This window comes from Corythoichthys intestinalis, chromosome 13, assembly GCF_030265065.1.
Source record: "Corythoichthys intestinalis isolate RoL2023-P3 chromosome 13, ASM3026506v1, whole genome shotgun sequence".
NCBI lineage: Eukaryota > Metazoa > Chordata > Actinopteri > Syngnathiformes > Syngnathidae > Corythoichthys > Corythoichthys intestinalis.
Window position 1 is genome coordinate 27,519,294 of NC_080407.1, and position 22,726 is coordinate 27,542,019.

A 22,726-nucleotide genomic window follows, 5' to 3' on the forward strand; every position below is an offset into this window, starting at 1 on the left:
TGAGCAGTGTGATTCCTCTATAATTGGAACACACCCTCCGGTCCCCCTTTTTAAAAAGGGGGACCACCACCCCAGTCTGCCAATCCAGAGGCACTGTCCCCGATGTCCACGCGATGTTGTAGAGGCGTGTCAGCCATGACAGCCCTACAACATCCAGAGCCTTTAGGAACTCTGGGCGGATCTCATCCACCCCCAGGGCCTTGCCACCGAGGAGCTTACCAACCGCCTCAGTGACTTCAACCCCAGAGATCGAAGAGCCCACCTCAGAGTCCCCAGACTCTGCTTTCTGAGAAGTATACTGCTCTAAAATGGCGGCTGTTTACTAACGCTACCGAATGTCATTTCGCTTGTAACTCTATATGCTTGAGATATCTAGGCGTAGATTGTATGATGTCGGCCACGGTCAGGAAATTGGAGCCACCTAGCCTAGCATCGCGTTTGCTACAGCGTCTCAACAAACACTCTTCCCTCTCCGTGTCTGACTTTTCTCGTGTCATTCAAGTGTTAACGAACATTGGCTCCTTGCAGAAACGGTGACCAAATCCAAACGGATGGAAAAAAAAAAAAAAAAACGCAATGCACGAAAAACGTGCAGATTTTGAACGTAACGGACGGCGTACAAATTTAAAAACCAGTGCTCACGTGTACAAATTACGACGAGACCTTACAACTTGACAGGTATGAATTATAGTGGACCGTCACAGTTAGGTAGTAGCACTCTGTAGCACGGGACGTCCAATTATCAGCGGTCAGGGCGAAACTATGTGCTTTCGTGAAATCATCTTCAATGGCTTTGCGTGCCATTTCTTAAATGTCGGGGATTATGTTGTGGGCGAAATATGTCCGCGAGGGAACAATATAACGCGAGTCAAGTGTTGCAATTAAATTAACTAACCCCGCATCTTCAATCACGGAATATGGTTGCATGTCTTTTGCAATGCAAATCCCCACTGCGTGGTTTATTTTCTTGTGTTTTTCTGACCTGATATTGTAAGGCTTTTGGAACGCCTCTTCTATAGACCCGTGTGTTTTCACTGTTGTCATCTTCTGGGTTGTCCTGCTCTGAGAAAACGATGTCTGTGAGAGATGCCGGCTGAAGTGCTGACTGCTGAGTCATGTAAGAAGTCTTGCCGTTAGCATAGGGAACAAGCGCTGAGCAATGCTTGCAAATTGTTTTATGTTTTTTTCAATATTTTCTCTCCGTCTGCATTGTAGTCCACTGGGAAACCGAAATGTTGCCACACCGCAGATTTGAAAGAAGCCGGTGCTTCCTCAAAATTTGGTCTGTCGACTCCTCCGCTCGCCATAACTTTTTTTTGTTTTCTTTCTTGTTTCACTTTCACCTCGCTCGGAAGCGAGAGAGGGCGTTACTCGGCGCCTATTACACAGGTGCTTGACAGCAATTGGACATTTACTCGTGGGGCGGGAATTTCTCCACAGCTGCGCTTCACGTCACACACAGGCACACAGAGTTTGACCAATTCATTCCACAAGCGTTCGGAATAAATTACTGTAATTGCAAAACCAAAAAGGCGCGGTTCATAAAGGCGTATTGAACCGAACAGGGCGAACCGTTTGGTTCGGTTTTCAACCGCGAACCGTTGCACCGCTAATATATATATATATATATATATATATATAAATATATAAACGGGGTGGTATTGGTATGGTATCGGCCGATACTGCACAGCCAGGTATAGACCCTACCCACGTGACGTCACAACTCCGCTCTCCTGACTGGTGCCGCCCACTTGTCCGTCAACACATCGTGTTGACCTGTTACGGCTACGTACATTCCTCCTATTTACGGCGTGTTTTTCTGCTCGTTAACATTAATAATCAAAATGGTGAAGGCGCGTGTGGCGGTCGGTTGCAATAACAGAGAAGATAGACGGAGAGACTTGAAGTTCTACCGGATTCCGAGAGACACGGAGAGGAGAGCGAGATGGGCTGCTGCAATTCGACGAGAAAACTGGGCTCCAAACGATTACCACAGATTATGTAGTAGGCCTGAACGATATATCGTTTAAACATCGCCATCGCGATGTGCGCATGCGCAATAGTCCCATCGCAAGGACGTGCGATAGTTTTTTCATTTCATTTTTTTTAATCCACAAACGTTTGTTTTGAGGAAGGAGAGGGAAGGAGAGCGCACAGTTTCTCTTTCCCTCCAGCAAGTCATCGGCTCCTCCCCCTCCCCCCGCGGCAGCGGAGTGGAGGGAGGAGGGGCCGAACAGCAGAGCGGAGGGAGGAGGGGCCGTTCTCAAAGTGAAAGCAAGAAAGCAACACGTTGAAGCAAGGAAACGAGGCAAGACCGTCTCCAAAAGGAGTTTTGGAAGTATTTTGGCAAGAAAAAGACTATAAGGGACAAAAAACAGCCCTGTCGACAGTGCCTCGCCATGGTTGCATCAACAAGAAGTAATCTGTTGAACATGTGGGACCATTTAAAACGCAGGTATCTATGCATTCCTGCTAAGACCTTCCCATCAGAGGCTTTTTAGTACAGGTGGGAACATTGTTACGTGCCAACGTTCTTGTCTCAAGCCTGCAATAGTGGATAAACTAGTAAGTAGTCTTGCCCAAAAACCTATGAGACCCAGTTGAGAATTGCTGAGCAAGGAAGGTGGACGATATGCAGACAAATACATAACACAGCTGGAGGAATGTCTTTTCTTCTTTTTATTCATGTGACAGCTATCAGGAAGGCAGGAAATTTGGTTCTGTTATTCATCAGTTATTTGCAGTTATTCAGGTCAATTATTTACAAGTTCAATTGAGTTTGTTTCTTTTATATTTAAATTGATTGTAAATCGTATTTTTCAAATAACTATATATAGTACTGCTGCACATAAAGTTTTGACACTTAATATTTTTGTTTAAATATTTTTACAACTTTGTTGCCGTTTTGCAGTTTTATATTGTAATATTTTGTGTAAACAGCTCAGGGGACTAATGCACTTGCACTTTTATTAGTCAGATTTAATATTTAAGTTCAAATATGTTGACAACTTTGTTGTTTTACTGAGGTTTTTATTTATTGTTATAGTTTGTGAACAACTCTTTTTTTGTCATATTTAATATTTTTGTTCAAATATGTTTTCAACTTTGTTGTTATTTTACAGAAGTTTTTATTTATTGTTATATTTTGTCAAAAACGTAGGGGACTAATGCACCTGCTCTTTTATTTATCATTTAATGTATTTGCTGCTGTTGAAGTGTAAAATATTGTGTTCAATAAATGATCTATTTTGTGCAGACATGGCTTCCTGGATCCCTTCATAAAGCAATCTTCATCATTCACAAATGAAACGGTATTATATGAATACACTGTGGTCACGGTGTGTCAAGTAAAGTATTTCCAAACAGCTTTTCAAGTCATCAAGTGAAAATTTCTTTAAAAAAGATTTTTAAAAAAATATATAATATGATATCGCAATATATTGCAAACCTAAAAAAAATTGCAACAATAGTTTTTTCCAATATCGTTCAGGCCTATTATGTAGTAGTCATTTTATATCTGGTAAGATGCATTTAATATATATTTAGAGGGTTTTGGGCTGACAACCACAATTAAGATCATTGCTAGGCTAATCGCCGACAACATACACGTATGTATGTAGTGAGAGTGCTATCGCTAAACCATATAAACATTAAAAGCCCTAGCTCCATTGACAAATGACATGAAATACATTAGACTTGACAGTGGATGTTAGCAAGAACAAAAGATTTTGAATTGAAAATTTCGTAACTCACCTTCCGAGCACAAGATTCCTGCCGAATTTTCGTGTACGAGGACCTGTTTCACCCAACCAGCAACGTAGCATTTATAAGCCTCCAAGCTCTTAAAGTTTTTCAAACTTTCGTGAGAATAGAGCCTACCCACGTACAGTGTTGTTAATTTTACTTTAAAAAAGTAATTAATTACAGTTACAAATTACTTCTCCCAAAAAGTAATTGCGTTAGTAACTCAGTTACCTGAATGTAAGAGTAATTAGTTACTTGGCAAAGTAACTAGTGATATATATATATATATTTTTTTTTTTTTTGGAGGGAAAAAAAAAAAAAACAGGTCACACAATGTGAAGCTTAAAGGGTTTGGGGGACAATTTGCCCTAGCCCAATTCTTTACCCTCCACTTAACTAGTCACAAGGGTATTGCGACAACTAGCTAGTAACCTTTGCTATGTGTGGAAGTCATTTAAAGTTGTGAATCAATCGTTAAAGTTGTTAAAATTGCTCCCGTTATTGCATTAGTTCCCTTCTGTCTACTTTAAACATGTGTAAGTTTTAAAACTGTTTCATCATTTAAAGATAGATTTAAGTGAAGATTTTGCCGATTTAGGAGCATTTTAGATTTAAAAAAAAAAAATTACTTAGGTTCGCTAGGAAGGATCTCTACATCAGGGCCTTCCTGAGAGGTCTACTGCTTTAAGATGGCGGCTGTTTACTAACGCATGTAGTCCTTAAAACATGTTGGCAATGCAGCAGTGTCAGTTATTTGCATCTAGTTCTATAATATGATATCTACCGTGTCATGTGGGCGTAGTTTGTCGGCTATGGCTACAATCAGGTATTATTGGAGCCACCTAGCATCGCGGTTGCAACGGCGTCTTCCCCACTCCTGCTGTTCTCGTCCACGTGAGTCCGTTTCTCTCAGACTTTTTTTATTCAACCAACTTAGTAACGCATAGTAACGCACGCCTTTCCCGCCTCAGTAACGGTAACGGCGTTGCCAAGATGAGAAAAGTAATTAATTAGATTACTCATTACTGAAAAAAATAACGCCGTTAGTAACGCCGTTATATTGTAACGCCGTTATTAACAACACTGCCCACGTACCACGTGCTCGCTGTATGGTTCCGCCCACTTGTCCGTCAAAACATAGTGTTAACCTGTTACGGCTACGTACATTTCTCCTATTTACGGCGTGTTTTTCTGCTCCTTAACATTAATAATCAAAATGGTGAAGGCGTGTGTGGCTGTTGGTTGCACTAACAGAGAAGATGGAAGGAGAGACTTGAAGTTTTACCGTATTCCGAGGGATCCAAAGAGGAGAGCGAAATGGACGGCTGCAATTCGACGTGAAAACTGGACACCAAAAAATCACCACAGACTATGTAGTAGTCATTTTATATCCGGTAAGATGCATTTAATATATATTTAGAGGGTTTTGGCCTGACAACCACAATTAAGATCATTGCTAGGCTAATCGCCGACAACATACGACGTAGTACGACATAGTTTCAAATTCAAAATGTTTGTGACTTCCCTTTCTTCCACCATCGTTATTTTTTGAATAATATTTAGCTGGTACCAAGTGAAAGAAACTGGCCTCGTCTACGGGGCTGACAAATAACCACAATTAAGATCATTGCTAGGCTAATCGCCGACAACATACACGTATGTATGTAATGAGAGTGCTATCGCTAAACCATATAAACATTAAAAGCCTTAACTCCATTGACAAACGACATGAAATACATTAGACTTGACAGTGGATGTTAGCAATAACAAAAGATTTTGAATTGAAAATTTCGTAACTCACCTTTCCAAGCACAAGATAGATTCCTGCCGAATTTTCGTGGACGAGGACCTGTTTCACCCAACCAGCAACGAAGTATTTATAAGCCTCCAAGCTCTTGAAGTTTTTCATATTTTCGTGAGAATAGGCTGATTTAGTGTGGACAAGATAATTGTAAATATCTGCGTAGCAGATGTCAGGCAGACAGGGCGAAGACAGTGGGTCGAAAAACATCGATTTGGGCATCAAATATGGATCTGGCGACTGTATAGAACGAAGCTTTTCCTCATAACGCCTTTTATGCAACAGATCCAGTGAGTTTGCGGCATCAGAAAGCACCGGGTCTTCCATGAAATGCATTTTAAATTCCGCCATCAATTGAAAACAATGCTAATACAGAGTCAAAATGACGGACAAGTGGGCGGAACCATACAGCGAGCACGTGGTACGTGGGTAGGCTCTATAGGCTGATTTTGTGTGGACAAGATAGTTGTAAATATCAGGGTCAGGCAGAGACGGCGAAGGCAGCCGGTCAAAAATCATCGATTTAGGCATCAAATATGGATCTGGCGACTGTATAGAACGAAGCTTTTCCACATAACGCCTTTTATGCAACACATCCAGTGAGTTTACGGCATCAGAAAGCACCGGGTCTTCCATGAAATGCATTTTAAATTCCTCGATCAATTGAAACCAATGCTAATACAGAGACAAAATGACGGACAAGTGGGCGGAACCATACAGCGAGTGCGTGGTTTTGTGACGTCGGTGGGTAGGGTATATCGGGGCCAAAAAATGGTATCGGTGCAACACTAGCTTTAACCATAGGAAGAATCCTGCTTTGACCTGGGTAAGGTCCAGTTATGGCATAGATGACTTAACAAAACATAATGAACAACCACAATGGGAGTACAGTATAACAAACTCACACATTAAAACTGTTCAGACAATAAGGACTATCAAGATTCTTATTGCAGCTACACTGCAAAAACACACCTCTTTAAAACTAGTTAAAACCCCTTGTTTTCAGTGTAAATTTACTAGAAATACAGGAAATTATCAGCCAAATTTTACTCAGATATCCTGAAATAGCTCATTTTCAGCTAGCTATTTTTCTTAATAGATTCATTTTGAGCAAAAAGTTAGTATATATAATCGTAAAATGAGCATGTTTGTCAAAAATTCAAGAATACATATTGTTCAAAACATTATTTGATAGCAAACTTGGAACGAGGATGGACTTGTACGAAAAGTGAAAATATCCTTTGGTGAAAAAAGGCTGAATTAGAAAGGGCAACATACAAGTAAGCCTTCTGTTGTAGAGTGTGCTGTACAAAAGCTAATTCTTGTGTTGGAATTTTCGAAAGCTTACTGAATAGTCGTTATTTGTGGTGAAACAAAATTGCGACGGTCTTTTTCACTTTTCTGTTTGGACCCCTCCACTTCAACAAAACCTCAATATTTTTTATCAGGCACCTGAACACATGTCTTAAGGCTCCCCTGATGCAAGTTTGAGATGAATTGATTTCTTTCCATTGGAGAATGAGCCTGCCTTACAGAAAAGGGCGCTTCCCGTTCAAACTTGGGGGCGCCAGGCCAAATGGGTAATATTTCAATGCAGCCATGTTCAGGCTGGGGTACCTCTCATACATGCCAGATACAAAAAGACTGCACCTTGCACCAGGGAGTTATTAGTCATTTACTGAATTTGGCCTGCTGGCAAAAGGTAGCAGATAAGGCCAACTGTGCAGCTCTCTCAGCAGGAGAGGAGGAAGAGGGGGGATTCGGGAAAAGGTAAAAGTTCTAATCAAATTAAGCCAAATCAATCATTTTGTATGTCCAAAAACAATTGGTTCAAGCAAACACGAGCCATGACTTTGATCCCATACAAATATGACAGACCCTCTCACTATTGCAGCAGTGGAGGAGGGGCGAGGGAGAAAAGAGAATAATAGCGTCCTTCACTCCCTTCTGAATCTACAACGAGCGGCCAATGAGGAGCCCGTTGCAAGAGGGGGTGGGACCAAGCAATGTCACATCCCGTTCAGTTATATTGCTAAGCAGTCTTTGGTGATTTGTTCAGCAACGTCACTTCCCGTTCACTAGCCGAACGATTCATTTGGTGGGGTGGTGGGGCGAACGATTTGTTGAACGATTAGTTTGAACGAGTCTTTTTACTGAACCGTTTATCCCGTCACTAGCGTGGCGACGAGATGGTGGCGCGCATGTGCAGACAAATATCGATGTGGCTGGCTCCGTGAGTATCTCCACCACTGCGCATGCGTCACGCACATCCTGTGATGATGAGCGACACATCGGCACATTACAAAAATGATAAATATTTGTTTTGTTTTAATGTTGAACTCATTAGCTGCCATTGTCGGTGCAGAGACGTGAAGTCTCCTTTGAAAGATGTAAAACACAGTACGCATGACACCATTCACGACTGAAGCAAGCGTGAAAGTAAACAAACAACTGAAGCATCTGTTTGTGTAAACTGTAGTTCATGTGAATCATATTGTTCACTTTACTAGTTTTACTGTTAGTGTATAGAGAGAAGATTCGTCAATCATTAAAGCTGCAGTACTGCACATTTACTTTTGCAGTATTTTGTTGCACTGTCTCTTACCTCTGGCTGTCTTTGACTGAGCGAGCAACCTCTCGCTAGGTCAAAGCTACAAACCTAACCAAACCCATACCAGTAACTTTGTTTTGTTCGATGAGGGAAAACATTGGAGTGTTTCACCTCCTGCAGCCATCATGTAGCACAGCCGACACACTGAGCAACAACCGGAGTGGGAGGGAAGGGGTGAGCCCTACCTGCAGCTGCGAGGAATTTCTCCCTGCATTCTTGGGATACAAAGAATAGCTAATACCCGAGGAACGGTATGACGGAAAGTCTTAGTGATTTTGAAACCGTACCGGGTTATGCCTTCAAACCGGTACCCGGCACATGTTTATATACCGCAATTTTTTGTAAACCATGAAGGCGAACAGTACAGACGAGACATTTCTGCGCCTCATTTTACACATGGGAGCGTTTATAAACTTTAACCTTGAATACTTCCTGAGTACAAAATGCTCAATTGCTGGAAGATAGGCTAGACAACGACAAAGACTGCAACAAGTTTATGTTGGGCGGCAGTTTGGAATAACGTCTGTCTGGTGGGACATGGACTAGGCCTGTCGCGATAACAAATTTTAGTGTGCGATAATTTATTTCATAAATTATTGTGATATGTGATATTATTGCACCCCCCCCATTTAAAAAAAATTACAATAACACTGTGAGAATACAGTATATATTAATAGATCATGTACACCCATTTAAACGCAATAAATGTTTACTCTTAAATTCAAAAATACTTTTTAGGAAATCACAACTAAAAACAATAGACCATGCCTCTTTTAAGTAAAAGACAACAATATTAATACTGCACAGAAACACAGAATAAAATGTGTTATTTAAGAAAAACAAAATTCCACTTAATAATTTAAGCATCAAGGCAAATGAAAACGTTTCCCCTCATAGCTTCTGCTATGGCAGGGGTTCCCAACCTATTCCACTAAGGCACACTGTGGGTGCAGGATTTCATTCTTACCAAACAAGATGACAACACTTTTTCCCCAATCTGGTGTTTTACAAGTGCAATCAGTTGATTGCAGTCAGGTGTGGCTTGTTTTAGCAGAAGCCTCATTGGTTCAACTGTCTCTGCTGGATCGGCTGGAACAAAAACCAGGACCCACAGTGTGCCTTGAGGACTGGGTTGAAAACCCCTGTGCTATGGCATTCCATGTGTAATACAGTGGTACCTCGACATACGAAGTTAATTCGTTCCAGGAGCTTGTTTGTAAGTCTAAATGGTCGTATGTCGACCAGGATTTTCCCGTATGAATACATAATAATTCCAATAATTCGTTCCACAGCCCAAAAACCCACACTACATCCTTAATAAATACTGCTGTTACAAAGAGCAAAACAAATAAAATATGAATAAAAATCAGAATAATATAATAATAGCAATAATAACAATAATACAGTACAGTACCTGTAATGTAACGAATCGGCTTCTAAAGTGGGGGACTTTTTTTTGCTGTACCTGAATGCACCGCGGGGCTGAAGGTGAGCAGGAGAGCGCTATTTTACTTTCTGTTTCGATCCTGGCGTCAACAGCAGTGGACACTCGGCGAGTTGATGGAATAAATTATTTAAAACCTGACGAAGCTGGCGATTTCTTAGGCGATGTTACCACAATAAGAACTGTCACCTTAACTTATAAAGACTGGCGAACGGAGGGGGGCCGCCGGCCGAGATCGGCATTCTACGACCCAGTTCATGGATGCACACACCATGCTTATATTTTGCTATCATTCACATCTTCATTTCAATGGTAAGTGTCACCTTTTCTTTTTTTTCTCCACCTGCACTAAACTTAAACTGCACTAAACTAAAAACAGAACTAAAATGCATTTTGCGTAGTTGGTAACAAGGAAGCCGAACTTTTATCAGCACGTCAGCCGCACGCACGCAGGCAGGTGCACGCGAGGTGATCAATCGCAGCGGAAAAATTATCGCCTTCATTTTTATTTACCGTGCAATAAATGGAATTATTGCATATTGCGACAGGCTTAAAGCACTAATGTGAAGTAATTTCATAAAATGCCAAATAGGTCCAGAATTAAAGTAAATAAACGTTATTCAACAAATAAAGCATGAGAAAATAATTTATATGTTGTATATTTGACAAAATAATCGCGTTTCCGAAGTTCGAGCCTGAAAGGGGACGAACCCGGAAGTGATACGTCACACCGAGAATAGCGATGGGAGCGCTCCATACGGCCGCCCTACAAAGCCCTTCAAACAATGCTTCAAACAGCGATATAAGTGATTGATCAAGCGCAAGTGAGGAGACCCAAGTTTTTGAAGAGTTGGAGGAAGAGGAGGAGGAGGAGGTTGGAATTTTATGTTGGATCGTACATGTATTAGCCAGACGCTAATCAAGGTGCAAACAATGTGCCCGGACTACCTGACATCGAATGGAGACAAGACTCATCGAGATTACAAGATTGGTAAGATATAGGCTGTTATTATTTTCATGATTTGAAGATGCAGGCATTTGCACATAATTTTATGGTTTTGTCTATCTGATGACATTGTTTAAAAAAAATAATAATCAGACTGCATGTTCATTTTGGCAGATCCGGCAGCGCTCATGCATATAAAATAATAATATAAAAACGTTGGGGGGGGGGTCGATGAGTCGTTGATGGCTTTCTCCACTTTATTGTGGCAACAATAAGAAAGCAAAATAATAGCGGACTGCCGCCACATTCGACCGCAAAGTTTTGCTTGTCGCTAATCTCCGCCTCACCTCGTACTTCCAGCTACTACTACTTCCTGGGGCTATCGGCAGGAAGTGGCGTCTAATGGCGTGAGGAAATGTAGTTTTTTCACACAAGCGAACAGATTACAAAGCACCACTTCAGTGTTGTCCCGAGACTACATTTCCCATGATTCACTGCGGGACTTGTGCTGTCAACGTTCACATTTGACAGCATTGTAAAGCTGTTAGCTCGCCATTCTCGCTCGTTTGCATTTGATCGCTAGTCTGATACACTCCTGCTTTTTCGGTGAGGTATTTTGTTTATTCGTTATTGGATCGTTTTTGTCCACCACTGTAAATAAGAGCACTGAAGCAAGAAGGGGTAAGTCGCCATTTCTGTTCAACCCGTTTTCTCCTGTGTTTTTTAGCGTAAGAAGCTAGGGTAGTGGTGTGTCTTTTCTTCGTTCTTTTTCATGATCAGAGTTTAGTTAGCGGTTGGGGTTCAAGTGTAGATTCCTTTTGTTTGCCTGAGCTTACCCTGAAGCCGCGCTTCATCTACATTTTGTACATATTGCCTTGAAAGGTGGAAAAGCGCTATATAAGTATAACACCATTTACCATATTCATTGCGAGTTTGTTGTGTAAATTTTGTGCCACTTGTGAAATTGTGTGGCTCGTTTTATGTTACGCCCTTCGTGAGCCGTCCTTGGGACGTAACACTAGCGAACACAACAACAACTATGTCACGACTATTGCCACGAGTTGGTTTTCGGCTAACGTCGCTAGCTTCTACTGTACATTCCACAACAGTTGGTAGCTCTGCTTTGACAAAGTCATCAGTCATCTATACAAAAATCACACTTACTTTTTGGCAAATCCTTGATCATAAGCAGACCGGTTAAGGAAGCAGGCATCTTCGAAGTGTTTGCAGCAGAGAACACTACTCGATGATGGCGTGAAATTCATTCGCTTTGTGCAAACGAAAGATGTCCATTTACGTGCCCTGCTATCCTTTGGCCACTCATACAACTTTTCGTTTGAGTGAGAACAAAACATCACCACACACCGCCGTGGCATCTTACCGAGAAGCAATGCAACAAACAATACTCTTCAGTGTTTCCCATAGGATTTTTTGAAACTGTGGTGGTGGGCTGCATCGGAGTCGGACCGCCTCACCATGTCGTGCCACGGCGATTTTTTTTTTTTTCTTCATTATTTTTTCCCCCCAAGAAGAACCATAACAAAGATATATTTGAAATATTTCATTAGCTAGGCTAATGTTATAGCTCTCAGCTACGGTACATGTATGTAAAATGCGTAGCTGATTACAGCTACGTTACCCTATGTAATAATGCGACTTTTTTTCTCGTAGCAATAGTACGACTTACATCTCGTAGTGACTCAGGGTTGGCAACCCAACCCTGCAGTGGATCCTATAGCGCACCACGTGACTACTCTGTTGTACGATGCCACCACAAGTTTAACTTCATTACAATATTAATGAATTGAAAGAATGTTTGTGTCATGTTTGTCCTCCTAGAAATCCTATTAAAACAAAAAATATATTTCCCTCCCCCATCTTTTTCCATAAAAAAAAAAAAAAAAAAAAAATCAGCGCTAAAGAGCCGCATGCGGCCCGAGAGCCGCGGGTTTCAGACCGCCGTCGTAGTCCTCCTTTTTCCTTTTTATTTGACCCTCGTAAGTACTACATTACCACAACAATAACAGTCCTTCTGTCAACTGACCCATTTACAGGACTGGGGGAATTCTAATAGCCGTGTAAAGACTTTTAACTTGATTCGGTGAGAAGGTGAATAGTTTTTTCCCCGTTGTTCGTGAACTAAATTTCCACACAAACGCACATCGAGGTACCATTAACTTAGCAAGGAGAGGTATGAGAGTCATTTTTCGAGTGTCCCAGAGCTCGCGAAATTGGGGGGGGGGGGGGGGGGTGCATTTATCAAAGTTTCGTCAGCCGTAATTGTCTGAAGTTGGCGCGCCGGTGTTGTGCCGAAAAATAGCCACTCCACGCGAAATGTCCCCCCTGACGGGAGCGCCCACACGTCACTCGTACAAACAGCCTTTTCTTACCAATCGATGGACACGGAAACGACGTTCTTGTACCGTGAATATGTATCATTTTACTCTGCTTGAACTAATAAATATTTTACTGTGACCAACGCTCTGAAAATAGAGCAAGGCTTTATTATGGGCCACGCCTCTCCGCGCAAGTTCAATCAAAGTTTGCTTTCCGTCCAAGACGGCCGTCCACCGCTCACTTCCGCCGAAAAGTCCGATCCAAACTATTGTAATGCCCCGGATATGGGGAAGAAGGAGAGAAGTCTGTATTTGCTTACTCACTTGATTGTGGTAACAATAATACAGAAAAACAGTAACAAAATAACAGCGTGCTGCTAAGACATGCGACCGCTATCTCTCGCTATCTCGCTCGTTCTCCTATTCTTCCTACTCGTTCCCCTTGCGTCTCGTAAATAAATAAAATACTGCTCTAAAAAACTACTCTACTACCCGCGCGCGCTCTCGCGGGTAGTAGAGTGTAGTGGGCTACAGCTGTGTAATCGGCTGACTGACACATCTGATTATCTTTTTTTTTTTTTCGGCGGGGGGGGGGGGGGGGCAAACGAGACTGTGGCGGGCCCAAACGAGACTGTGGCGTCTCGTTCATTTGTGGGAAACACTGCTCTTCTATGGCGGACTTTCTCGCACTTCCCGGTGTGACGTAATTGCCGAAGATTTCCGAAGATTGCCGAAGAAAAGCATTTTCGTTGTCAGGGGCGTTGCTATGGGTTAAACAAACAATCTGGAAGGGTTGCGTTAAAAAAAATAATGAAAATATGCTTATAATTGTTTAGCCATTGATATTATTCAAAAACATGGTTGGACAACCTTAGTTCACATTTGGCCTTTAACATGGACGGCAGATAGTTTCAGCCCGCGAGTATCAGTTGTGCGAGAGGAAACAATGAAATGCATGATGATGACAATGGCTTCTCGATACATGACCTCAAGAAGCCTCGATACACACAGCATAGATGAAGATGTAGGCATCATCCGAGAACGGCCACCTGATTACTACAGATGGGTAGTCCTTACTCCTGCTAACTATGAAATTACAAAAAGGGGGGACTTCCTCTTGAAGATGTAGTTGTCGATTTTGTTTCCCTGATTTAAGAAAAAAAAAAAACTTCTCCTGCCCCAAAATTACCTAAGTATCTCCACTTTGGTGATATTAATAAATGTTCTGTTGCAAAATGTGACTTGAAGTGTTTGTTATTTAAGATATACCAGTACGGATTTCCAAAACTTGTTTTTAAAATGAGGAATTCGATTTTTACCTCACATGATTTGACCTACTTTTAGGGTGTCAAAAATTTCCTCCAGCTCAGAAAAAAATATATCCTGTATTTTAAAATTTCCAATGATGTATTACACATGCATGTTGACATTTTTTAAATATGGTTGAATTGGGAGTCTCAGAACGGAACCTCAAGCCACCTGAGTGTTTTCTGCCATGTGTTAGTCTTTCACACAATCATGGTGCACATGCTTGTTTTGCAGACAATTAGACGCGCTTCCCTTTCTTAAGTTTACACCAGTGTTGCACCTTAAACACGCGCTGATGGGCCGATGTCAAAATGAGTCAGTCATGATTCGTAAAACAACAGGATTGGACACACTATCGCATAAAGACTAAACGGATTGAACGAATGCCACCAAATGACAGTTCTGGCTTCTTCTTCAGACAGAGCCCAGCACTCCCCTCAAGCTGAGTAATGGCATACTCACAGAACAGGGAGTGTGATGTGAAATCGTCACTCTCTGATGGTCGAGCGATGAGGTTGTCTGCTTGGGATCCTTCTTTTGAACTGCTGTTGCTGCCATTCTGAGGCTCCGTCCCTCTGCTGGCCTCACTCACACTGCCATCTTCACCCTTCAAGGGCTCATCAGTCCACTTGGGGATGTCCACCACCTCCACTTTAACATATGGAGGGTGCTCCTCCTCCTTTTTGTAGAGATGAGGTTGCTGCTGCTCCTCAATGTGGGGGTTCACCACTCTAATGAAATACTCCTGCTCCTCTTTAATGTGGACGAATTCTTCCTCCACCTTCTTGATGTGTGGCGACTCTTCCTCTTCCTCCATGCGAGGAGACTCCTGGCGTTCAGGACGATTCGCTTGACTGACATCTGCAAGATCAAGACCATAATCACACATGGGCCAAATTTTATGTCTTCATTTGCCATAACAGATACCCCCAAAAATGTAATGCTCAAGAAGTAATCCTCTGTGACCATTTTGTATTTATTCGTATCTTGTTATCATCCACTACGACCCAATGTTATAGAGCCGTCCCGACTTGTTGAAGTTGTTGACATAGTCGATGAAGTAAATGCGTTGACGAGCACAATATCTCATTAACGGTTAAAGGCGAGTAAAAAATAAAGAAAAATACATGCATGGAAAGTTGAGAATGTCAGACGCTCGGGTTGCAAGCGAGGAAAGTAGCACAAAGCCCAAAAAGCAGACCACAGTGGCCAAAGCATGGACTTAATTCAACGGATAAAAGGAGGGTGTCACTGTCGTGTGCAGTCTCTCGGGAGTCCGTATTAACTCATTTGCTCCCAAAAACCTATAAATACGTTCTATTTTTAATTTTTTCAGTGTTCCAAAAACGTATTTATACGTCCTTTACATTTTTTTTTTTTTACAAGAGAAATCTCTAGGTCTTGACGCACCTAAACTGCAATGCACAAGGCTCAAAACCCATTTTAAAGCAATAAAACTGACCACTGGAGGGCAGTTGCGTATTTTGTAAGAACTCATCTGAGCCAAGAAAGGAAGTGAAGAAAAATAGTCAGGAAACGGAAGTTGGAGGGATCTTATGAAGACGCGAGACAAATGTGGAGAACGATCGGGGGAAAAAAGGCAAACGACACTGGAGGAGTGTTTTGAAAAGAAAATGAAACCATCGTCAAAGAAGGATTAAAAAAAAATCTATCTTGATGAGACAGACGGAGATGAGAGAGAAGTTTACCCTGTCTGCGAGACGGCCACAACAGCGTCAGATTCCACATGCGTTCTGCGGAGCTCAGGTTGCGTTACTCCTCAGCCCGAGGTTGAAACCAACGATGAAGATGATGAAAAATGTGAGACCGATCTTGATCCAGGCTCATCAGATTACTGGGAGCCACCTCATTCAACCGGGAGGAGCCGAGAGCCTTCCCCGTTGTTATGTGCGCAAATAGTTCAACAGTTCAATAGTTTAGTTGTGTGTAAATAAATTGTTACTTTGCGATCAAAAGCTCTATTTGTGTTGTTATAGAACAAAAATGTTATTCAGATGTTTTGGATGTCGCACAAGCGAAATATAGCTGTGTTAAAGTCAAAGTTATGTTTGAAATGTATGCTTTTACAAAAAGCTCAATTTCTCTGTTTTTTCATCAGAAATTGGAAAATTGCTCAAACTAAGCTATTTTCTAATGCAGATTTCTAAAGAATGGAAAAAGATATGAACTAACTTTTTTTCTGCTGAAAGAAGAGAGTCTAATCTTTCATTTGGTGGGTTTCATGTTTATATAGCAAGAGAACTGAATTTTCTGTGGGCCTTGTAAAATCAGTCAAAATGCATCAAGAACGGACGGGAGCAAAGGGCCTTGCTCCGGTGAAAATGGCTGGGAGTGAATGAGTTAGGGATGGGCAATACGGCCTTAAGTAAAAAAGGACTACGAGAATAAAGTTGTACTATTGCTACGAGGAAAAAAGTCATTATTACGTGGGGCAATGCAGCTATAAACTGCTGCTAAACACGTTACCTTAGCTGGGAGCTATGACGAAGCATTAGATTATTCATCTTTTAATTGATCTTCATTTGATGGAGATGAGTCAAAATATTCCGGATTTCCTTTTTTGTAAAACCAATTCTAAAACACAAGATGCCTTCAATATTGTTGATTTTACCGGAGGTGGCATGGCACTACGTAAAGCACGTAGCTGCTTGTTCAGCTTCGTAATAATTTTTCAGTTGTCATTCTTGTGTTGAGGCGGCAAAGGGAGAAAAATTGGTAAAAAGTAACTGATAGATAGAAGTAACTTAGTTACTTTGATAATGAAGTAATCAGTAAAGTAACTAGATTACTTTTTTGAGGCGTAATCAGTAAATAAATTACTTTTTCCAAGTAATCTTTGACAACACTGCATGTGATATTCATTTCATTAATATCGCCAAGCAGACCAAAATTTGGAGACAATTGAATCCTGCAGTTCGAAAGGGATGAGAGCTCCTTTATTACCCGCAGCCAGACCTGTTGGACACTTTCACACTGCCAAATAGGATGCAAATATGTATCTGGAGTATTCTCCTGACAGTTTGGACATTTATTGGATTGGGGAAAACCCATTTTGTACGTATTAAATTAAGTTATATGCCATCTATGCATTATTTTAAATTGGATAAATTGCAGATTGCTATTTGTAGTCGGGGTAAATGTATTTTTTACAGATTTGTGTCCAGCAACTATTATCGGATATTACTGAAGAGTCGTTTCTCCATTTACCGATAGGTAAATATGTAGAATTGTTACATGAGAATATTTTAATTCAAGTATTCTACATCACATTAAAATTAGAAAGAGAAACCTAATCAGTAAAGATAGAAAGCCACAAATGGGGTGCTGCGTGACAGCACTAATCAGACATTTTGTGTCTTTAAACATTCGAATTGTGATGTGTAGTACTTGCAAGTCAAAAGTTAACTTACTCACCTGACATTTTGGGACTTGATGTTTGCTTGCTGGGCGACGTGCTTATCCCAGGGGCGTTGTTTCTCTTTGTTTGCTGCTCAACTAGGCTAGGCTAACAAAGCAGGCCTCGACGTTTCAACGTGCACCTAAACGACTCGAAGCAGAAGCGAGATTGAACGGATTCTTGTCCAAAAATATCTGACACCTTTCAGTCGATTACATTGCGTCGTGGGGCTTAAAGCACCACTTTTCCAAAGCAGTCGGACGGCTACTCCAGCCACTCACATCCTCTACGACTCTACGTCATGACGCATGACGCGCACCTACACGACTTGCTTTTTTTTTTTTTTTTTTTGCGTACTTTTCATTGTCCAACGTACGATACCCCCCCCCCCCCCCCCCCATTCTGTCAAAATATAGGTTTGATTGTAAAACAGAAATATTTTTATTTTGAAAGGGAAGTTGTAATTTGGGCTGTTTTTGTTTTTATTATTGAAATTGGCGGATTTTACGGTGTGATTGGGCTGGAGAGAGACTGCCTTTCCCATCATGCAATCCTGGTCGGAAATGAAAAGGACTGGCCAAGGTGGAGCAGGTTTTTCTTTGTGCACGTATTATTTTTCCTAGATTTCGGTCACTTAACTAAATCGAAGTCGCGACGACGTGTCCAGCATTAGCCACATTACGGACTGAAACATCAGTCTTCAAGTTCCGCCACTCGTTGAAGTTTTGTCGCCTACTTTAGCCTAGCCTAGCTGGCCAACCGCTAACAAAACTGCCAGGCACGTCGTCAAGCGTTCAGAAATCCAGTGGGGAATATGTTCGCGAGAACTACACTGGCTGCAGAAAAGTTCCAGGAGGAACTTTGTGGAGTAAAAGAGGAGCCCCCACGTCACCATGACTCGACTATGAGCAAAATGATGCACGCAAAAGTTGTTCTTCGCAGACTCGAAGGTTGGTTCACTTTTGATGAAATACGTATACAGTAGGGCTGTCAAACGATTGAAAATTTTAATCGAGTTAATTACAGCTTAAAAATTAATTAATCGTGATTAATCGCAATTCAAACCATCTTTAAAATATGCCATATTTTTCTGTAAATTATTGTTGAAATGAAAAGATAAGACACAGGACGGATATATACATTCAACACACGGTACATAAGTATTGTATTTGTTTATTATAACAATAAATCAAGATGGCATTAACATTATTAACATTCTCTTAAAGCGATCCATTGATAGAAAAACTTGTAGTTCTTAAAAGATAAATGTTAGTACAAGTTAGAGAAATTTTATATTAAAACCCCTCTTAATGTTTTCGTTTCATTAAAATTTGTAAAATTTTCAATCAAAAAATAAACTAGTAGCTCGCCATTGTTGATGTCGTTACATCATGCTCACTCCCCAAACCCATAATATCATTTGGACCCAAGCGCCAGCAGAGGACACCAAATAACAAAAAACAAGTAACAAGCGGACATTACACTTCTGTCGTTTTAATCTGAGCGGGGCATGTGCGTTAATTGCGTCAAATATTTTAACGTGATTAATTTAAAAAATTAATTACCGCCCGTTAACGCGATAATTTTGACAGCCCTAGTATACAGTGATCCCTCGCTACTTGGCGCTTCAAACTTTCCGCCCTCAGTCTATCGCGGATCCGTGTCACTGTCGCTCCCTCCCTCTCTCTTTGCTCTCTGTTTCCCCAGGCAAGCACTGCGTGCATTGGAGTTGCTTATCAAAGTTAACGATGATTGTGCTGCTCATGTCAATCGTCGTTTAACTGCCAATAAGTGTTAACAAGTTTGATCTCTGTGTTCAGAGATCACGTGGGTGGGGAGAGATTGGGAAGCGCGCGCTGTAATGCGTGTGCGTGGCGAGGTTAGAGGCAGCCGGCCAGCCGTGATTGTCTGTGTGTGTGTGGGGCGGGGGGGCATAGGGGGCTGGCACTGGAATGAATGTGCGTGTATACAGAAAAAACATTTGTTACAAAACAGTATATATAAATATATATAGTGATGCACGATAATACATTTTTCAACCGATACCCGATAATTTCCTCCTCAGTCCAACCGATAACCGATAATGTCAAGCCGATAATTCTATTAAAAGATTTATGTAAAATTTTAAAGTATACACAAAAGAAAATATTATATATATATAAAATATAATTTATTGCTCTTTTTTTTTCAACATAAAATATGAACAAGTCGTCAATTCAAACATCTAAATAATGACAGATTGTCTGACATTGTGTAATGGTAAACTTTTGGCAACAATTACTTAAAGAGTAAATACCAAAGTTGCACAAAATGCCTTTAAAAGTAAGCCATTCCTAACATATATAACATTAATACACTGCAAAACACACCTCCTTAAAACTAGTCAGTTTTAAGTGTAAATCTATTGGCAATAAGTGAAATTATCTGCCATCGCTTCAAGTGTATTTATTTCTCTCAGATTTCTTGGAAGAAAAATAGCTAGCTGAAAATAATCTTAACAGCCTTGTTTTAAGCAATACATTATTATACTTAATCCTAAAAAAACCAAAAACTTGGAAGAAGGAAAGATTTTGAATAATATTTGTGGCTACAGAATATTGATTTAAGAATTTGATTATCTACTGTGACTGTAATTGATCAGAGAAATATGTTAAATAATTTGAAAAGTGATTGCTAATGTTATATGCTTTGTTGCACACTGTGAAAATGATTAACTCAAAAGAGCGAGATGTCATGTACCCATTCTGCAGCGCTTTGTTTACATTTGCGGCTTTCACGACATTTGCTTCACAGCAGCTAAACTGATACACCTGATACACGGCAGTACTATCTGGACGGAGTTGGAGCTCGCATCCGCGTGCGTGTTGTTTTGTGCCTGAGTTTTGTTAAGCCGAAAATAAAGGCAGCGTTACAAAGTCATCTGGCCGCTCGTCATTTTACATACTGAATGCATTATTGACTGGCTGACTTCGTTTTCTCCATGTTTAAATGATCATCTAACCACTGTGCCGTCATGATAAGCTTGCTTACTGGACATCACTTTTTCATGAAGAATGGTGGTCGTATAAACGGCATTATTTTTTCTATCCAGGGCTTTGGTTCTCGGGTCATTTAGGTAAAAAAAAAAAAAAAAAAAAACATGTGTCGTCTCGGCGGCGGCGGCAGCTACGTTCGTACACCGGATAATCCGCCCGCCCCAGCCGGTTAGCCGCGGCGTATTCGGGTCCTGGCTCTGCTCGCACGCCGTGGGGGAACGCTCGAGAAACTGGGGTGTTCGCCGGCGGTCCCGAAGCCGGGGAACCGGGCTCGGCCCGCCCCGCCTATGGCGAGACGGCAGCGGCCTGCCTGCCGGACCGGTGTTGTGCCGAAAAATAGTCGCCCCGCGTGAAATGTCCCCCCCCTGACGGGAGCGCTTATATATAACGCTTTATTGAGCGCTTATTTTATTTATTTATTTTATTTTATTATTGAGCACTCACACGTCACTCGTACAAACAGCTTTTTCTTACCAATCGATGGACATGGAAACGATTTTCTTGTACTGTGAATATGTATTATTTTACTCTGCTTGAGCTAATAAATGTCATATCTGTGTGATTGTCATTGGGATATGGTCGGGAAAACCTGTAGGCTAATACATTTCTGTTCAAAGATGGTTATGTGACCCAGTCCACGATTTGTTACTAAAATACAGAACTAGTATTTACCGTAATCTATTTAAAAAAAAAACTGATTTAATAGTCGTATATCCATTACTGTAATGCGTCCATGAAAACATTTGATGTTTTCACCTCAATAAAGCGTTATAAATTATAAGTTTTCCCGTCAGGGGGGACATTTCACGCAGGGGGGACATTTTTCGGCACAACACCGGCCAGAGCGGTGGGCTCCGTCGGAAGACGGCTACTTGCCGACTATCGGTCTCCAGTCGTGCCGGTGTTTAGCCTTAGATGCGAATTTACCACCCGCCTTGGGCTGCATTCCCAAACAGTCCGACTCTGTATCGTCATAAGCCCTGTAGTTTAACTTGGTTAGTGTTTACAATAGCTTTAGCATTCCCCCTAGCAACAGCCTCGTATTCGTTCCAAAAATCTTTGTGATGCAGTTTTAAATGGCTGCTGGGTTAGTGGTTTTGAATGAGGACGCTTTCTTTCTGCCTCGTGGAACTTCTACGGTACATGTTTCGCAGATGGCGAGAGAGTAGTTTTTTTAGTAACAGCCGCCATAATATTCAACTACTTCTTGTCGTGTAACACCGCCTCCTCAACCCCTCCTCCCTCAGGAGCTTCAGAGAGGGGAGGGGTTGAGGAGGCGGCATGCTGAATTCTTCGGTTGCGCACATTTGGAGGCAAAATCAAGTATATAATTATCCGATTGCATTATCGGTTGAATTTTTTTATTATCTGGATTATCTGTGTGACGTCATAATTGCCATTATCGGCCGATAATTATCGGTGACCGATATTATCGTGCATCTTTATAAATATATTTTTCTAAAATACTACTTTTGAAAAAAGTGAAAAAACATACATGAAACTTACACGTTTCTCTTTCCAATGCTAAATCTGAATAAATACATTGTACACATTGTACACACTTTTTTTTGGGGGGGGGGGGGGTGCTCTACTTCGCGGTTTTTCACTTATTAGGCTGTATTGGCTGAGCGAAAATTGTGTTGGTTCGTTCCACTAAAGTGGATCTACATAACCTCTGCATTGTAATTTACATACGTTGCTAATTAGTACCAAAAAAAAAAGTTCTACTCACGGTTTCCAGTCATTTTTTAGTAATTAGCGTTTTTGTGTCGGTCTTTTTTTCCCCCGTGGCGCAGTGATATTGATACGGCGGAGTTGTATCGTCAGTGTGTGAAGCCATTTTAGGTCACGTGCACCAATAGGAGACGAGAATTGTTGCTATGGGTTTGGAAAACAAACAACATGGCGGCGACCGTGTCAAACTACGACACGAGCGAAGATGAACAAAAGATAAAACCGCATTCGAAATTTAGTCAAAAGGCATCGAAACGATGCTATATGCATCTCTCAACTGTCCAAGGGCGAAAAAGGGCAGGAGTTTGGAAAAAACGTGCAGAGCCGCGTGGTTGCGTCAGACAATGGC

The 22,726-nt window shown here is 41.3% G+C and overlaps 2 protein-coding genes across 3 annotated transcripts in view; one reads left to right on the forward strand and one right to left on the reverse strand.

Annotated features, from left to right (window-relative positions):
- Positions 1 to 17,903, reverse strand: part of LOC130927899 (gastrula zinc finger protein XlCGF57.1-like) — a 32,321-nt gene extending 14,418 nt beyond the window's left edge. The window contains exons 1-2 of the mRNA XM_057854011.1: positions 17,626 to 17,903; positions 14,653 to 15,051 (exon numbers count right to left, since the gene is read on the reverse strand). Coding sequence (XP_057709994.1) covers positions 14,653 to 15,051; positions 17,626 to 17,632 — 406 coding nt within the window. The 5' untranslated portion in view covers positions 17,633 to 17,903. The remainder of the gene's footprint in view (positions 1 to 14,652; positions 15,052 to 17,625) is intronic.
- Positions 17,904 to 18,135: 232 nt separating this feature from the next.
- The window catches only part of LOC130927910 (zinc finger protein OZF-like), a 36,334-nt gene continuing 31,743 nt past the window's right edge, over positions 18,136 to 22,726 (forward strand). For both annotated transcript variants that reach the window (XM_057854028.1, XM_057854029.1), the window contains exon 1: positions 18,136 to 18,558. In XM_057854028.1, the coding sequence (XP_057710011.1) occupies positions 18,423 to 18,558 (136 nt within the window). In that variant the 5' untranslated portion in view covers positions 18,136 to 18,422. The remainder of the gene's footprint in view (positions 18,559 to 22,726) is intronic.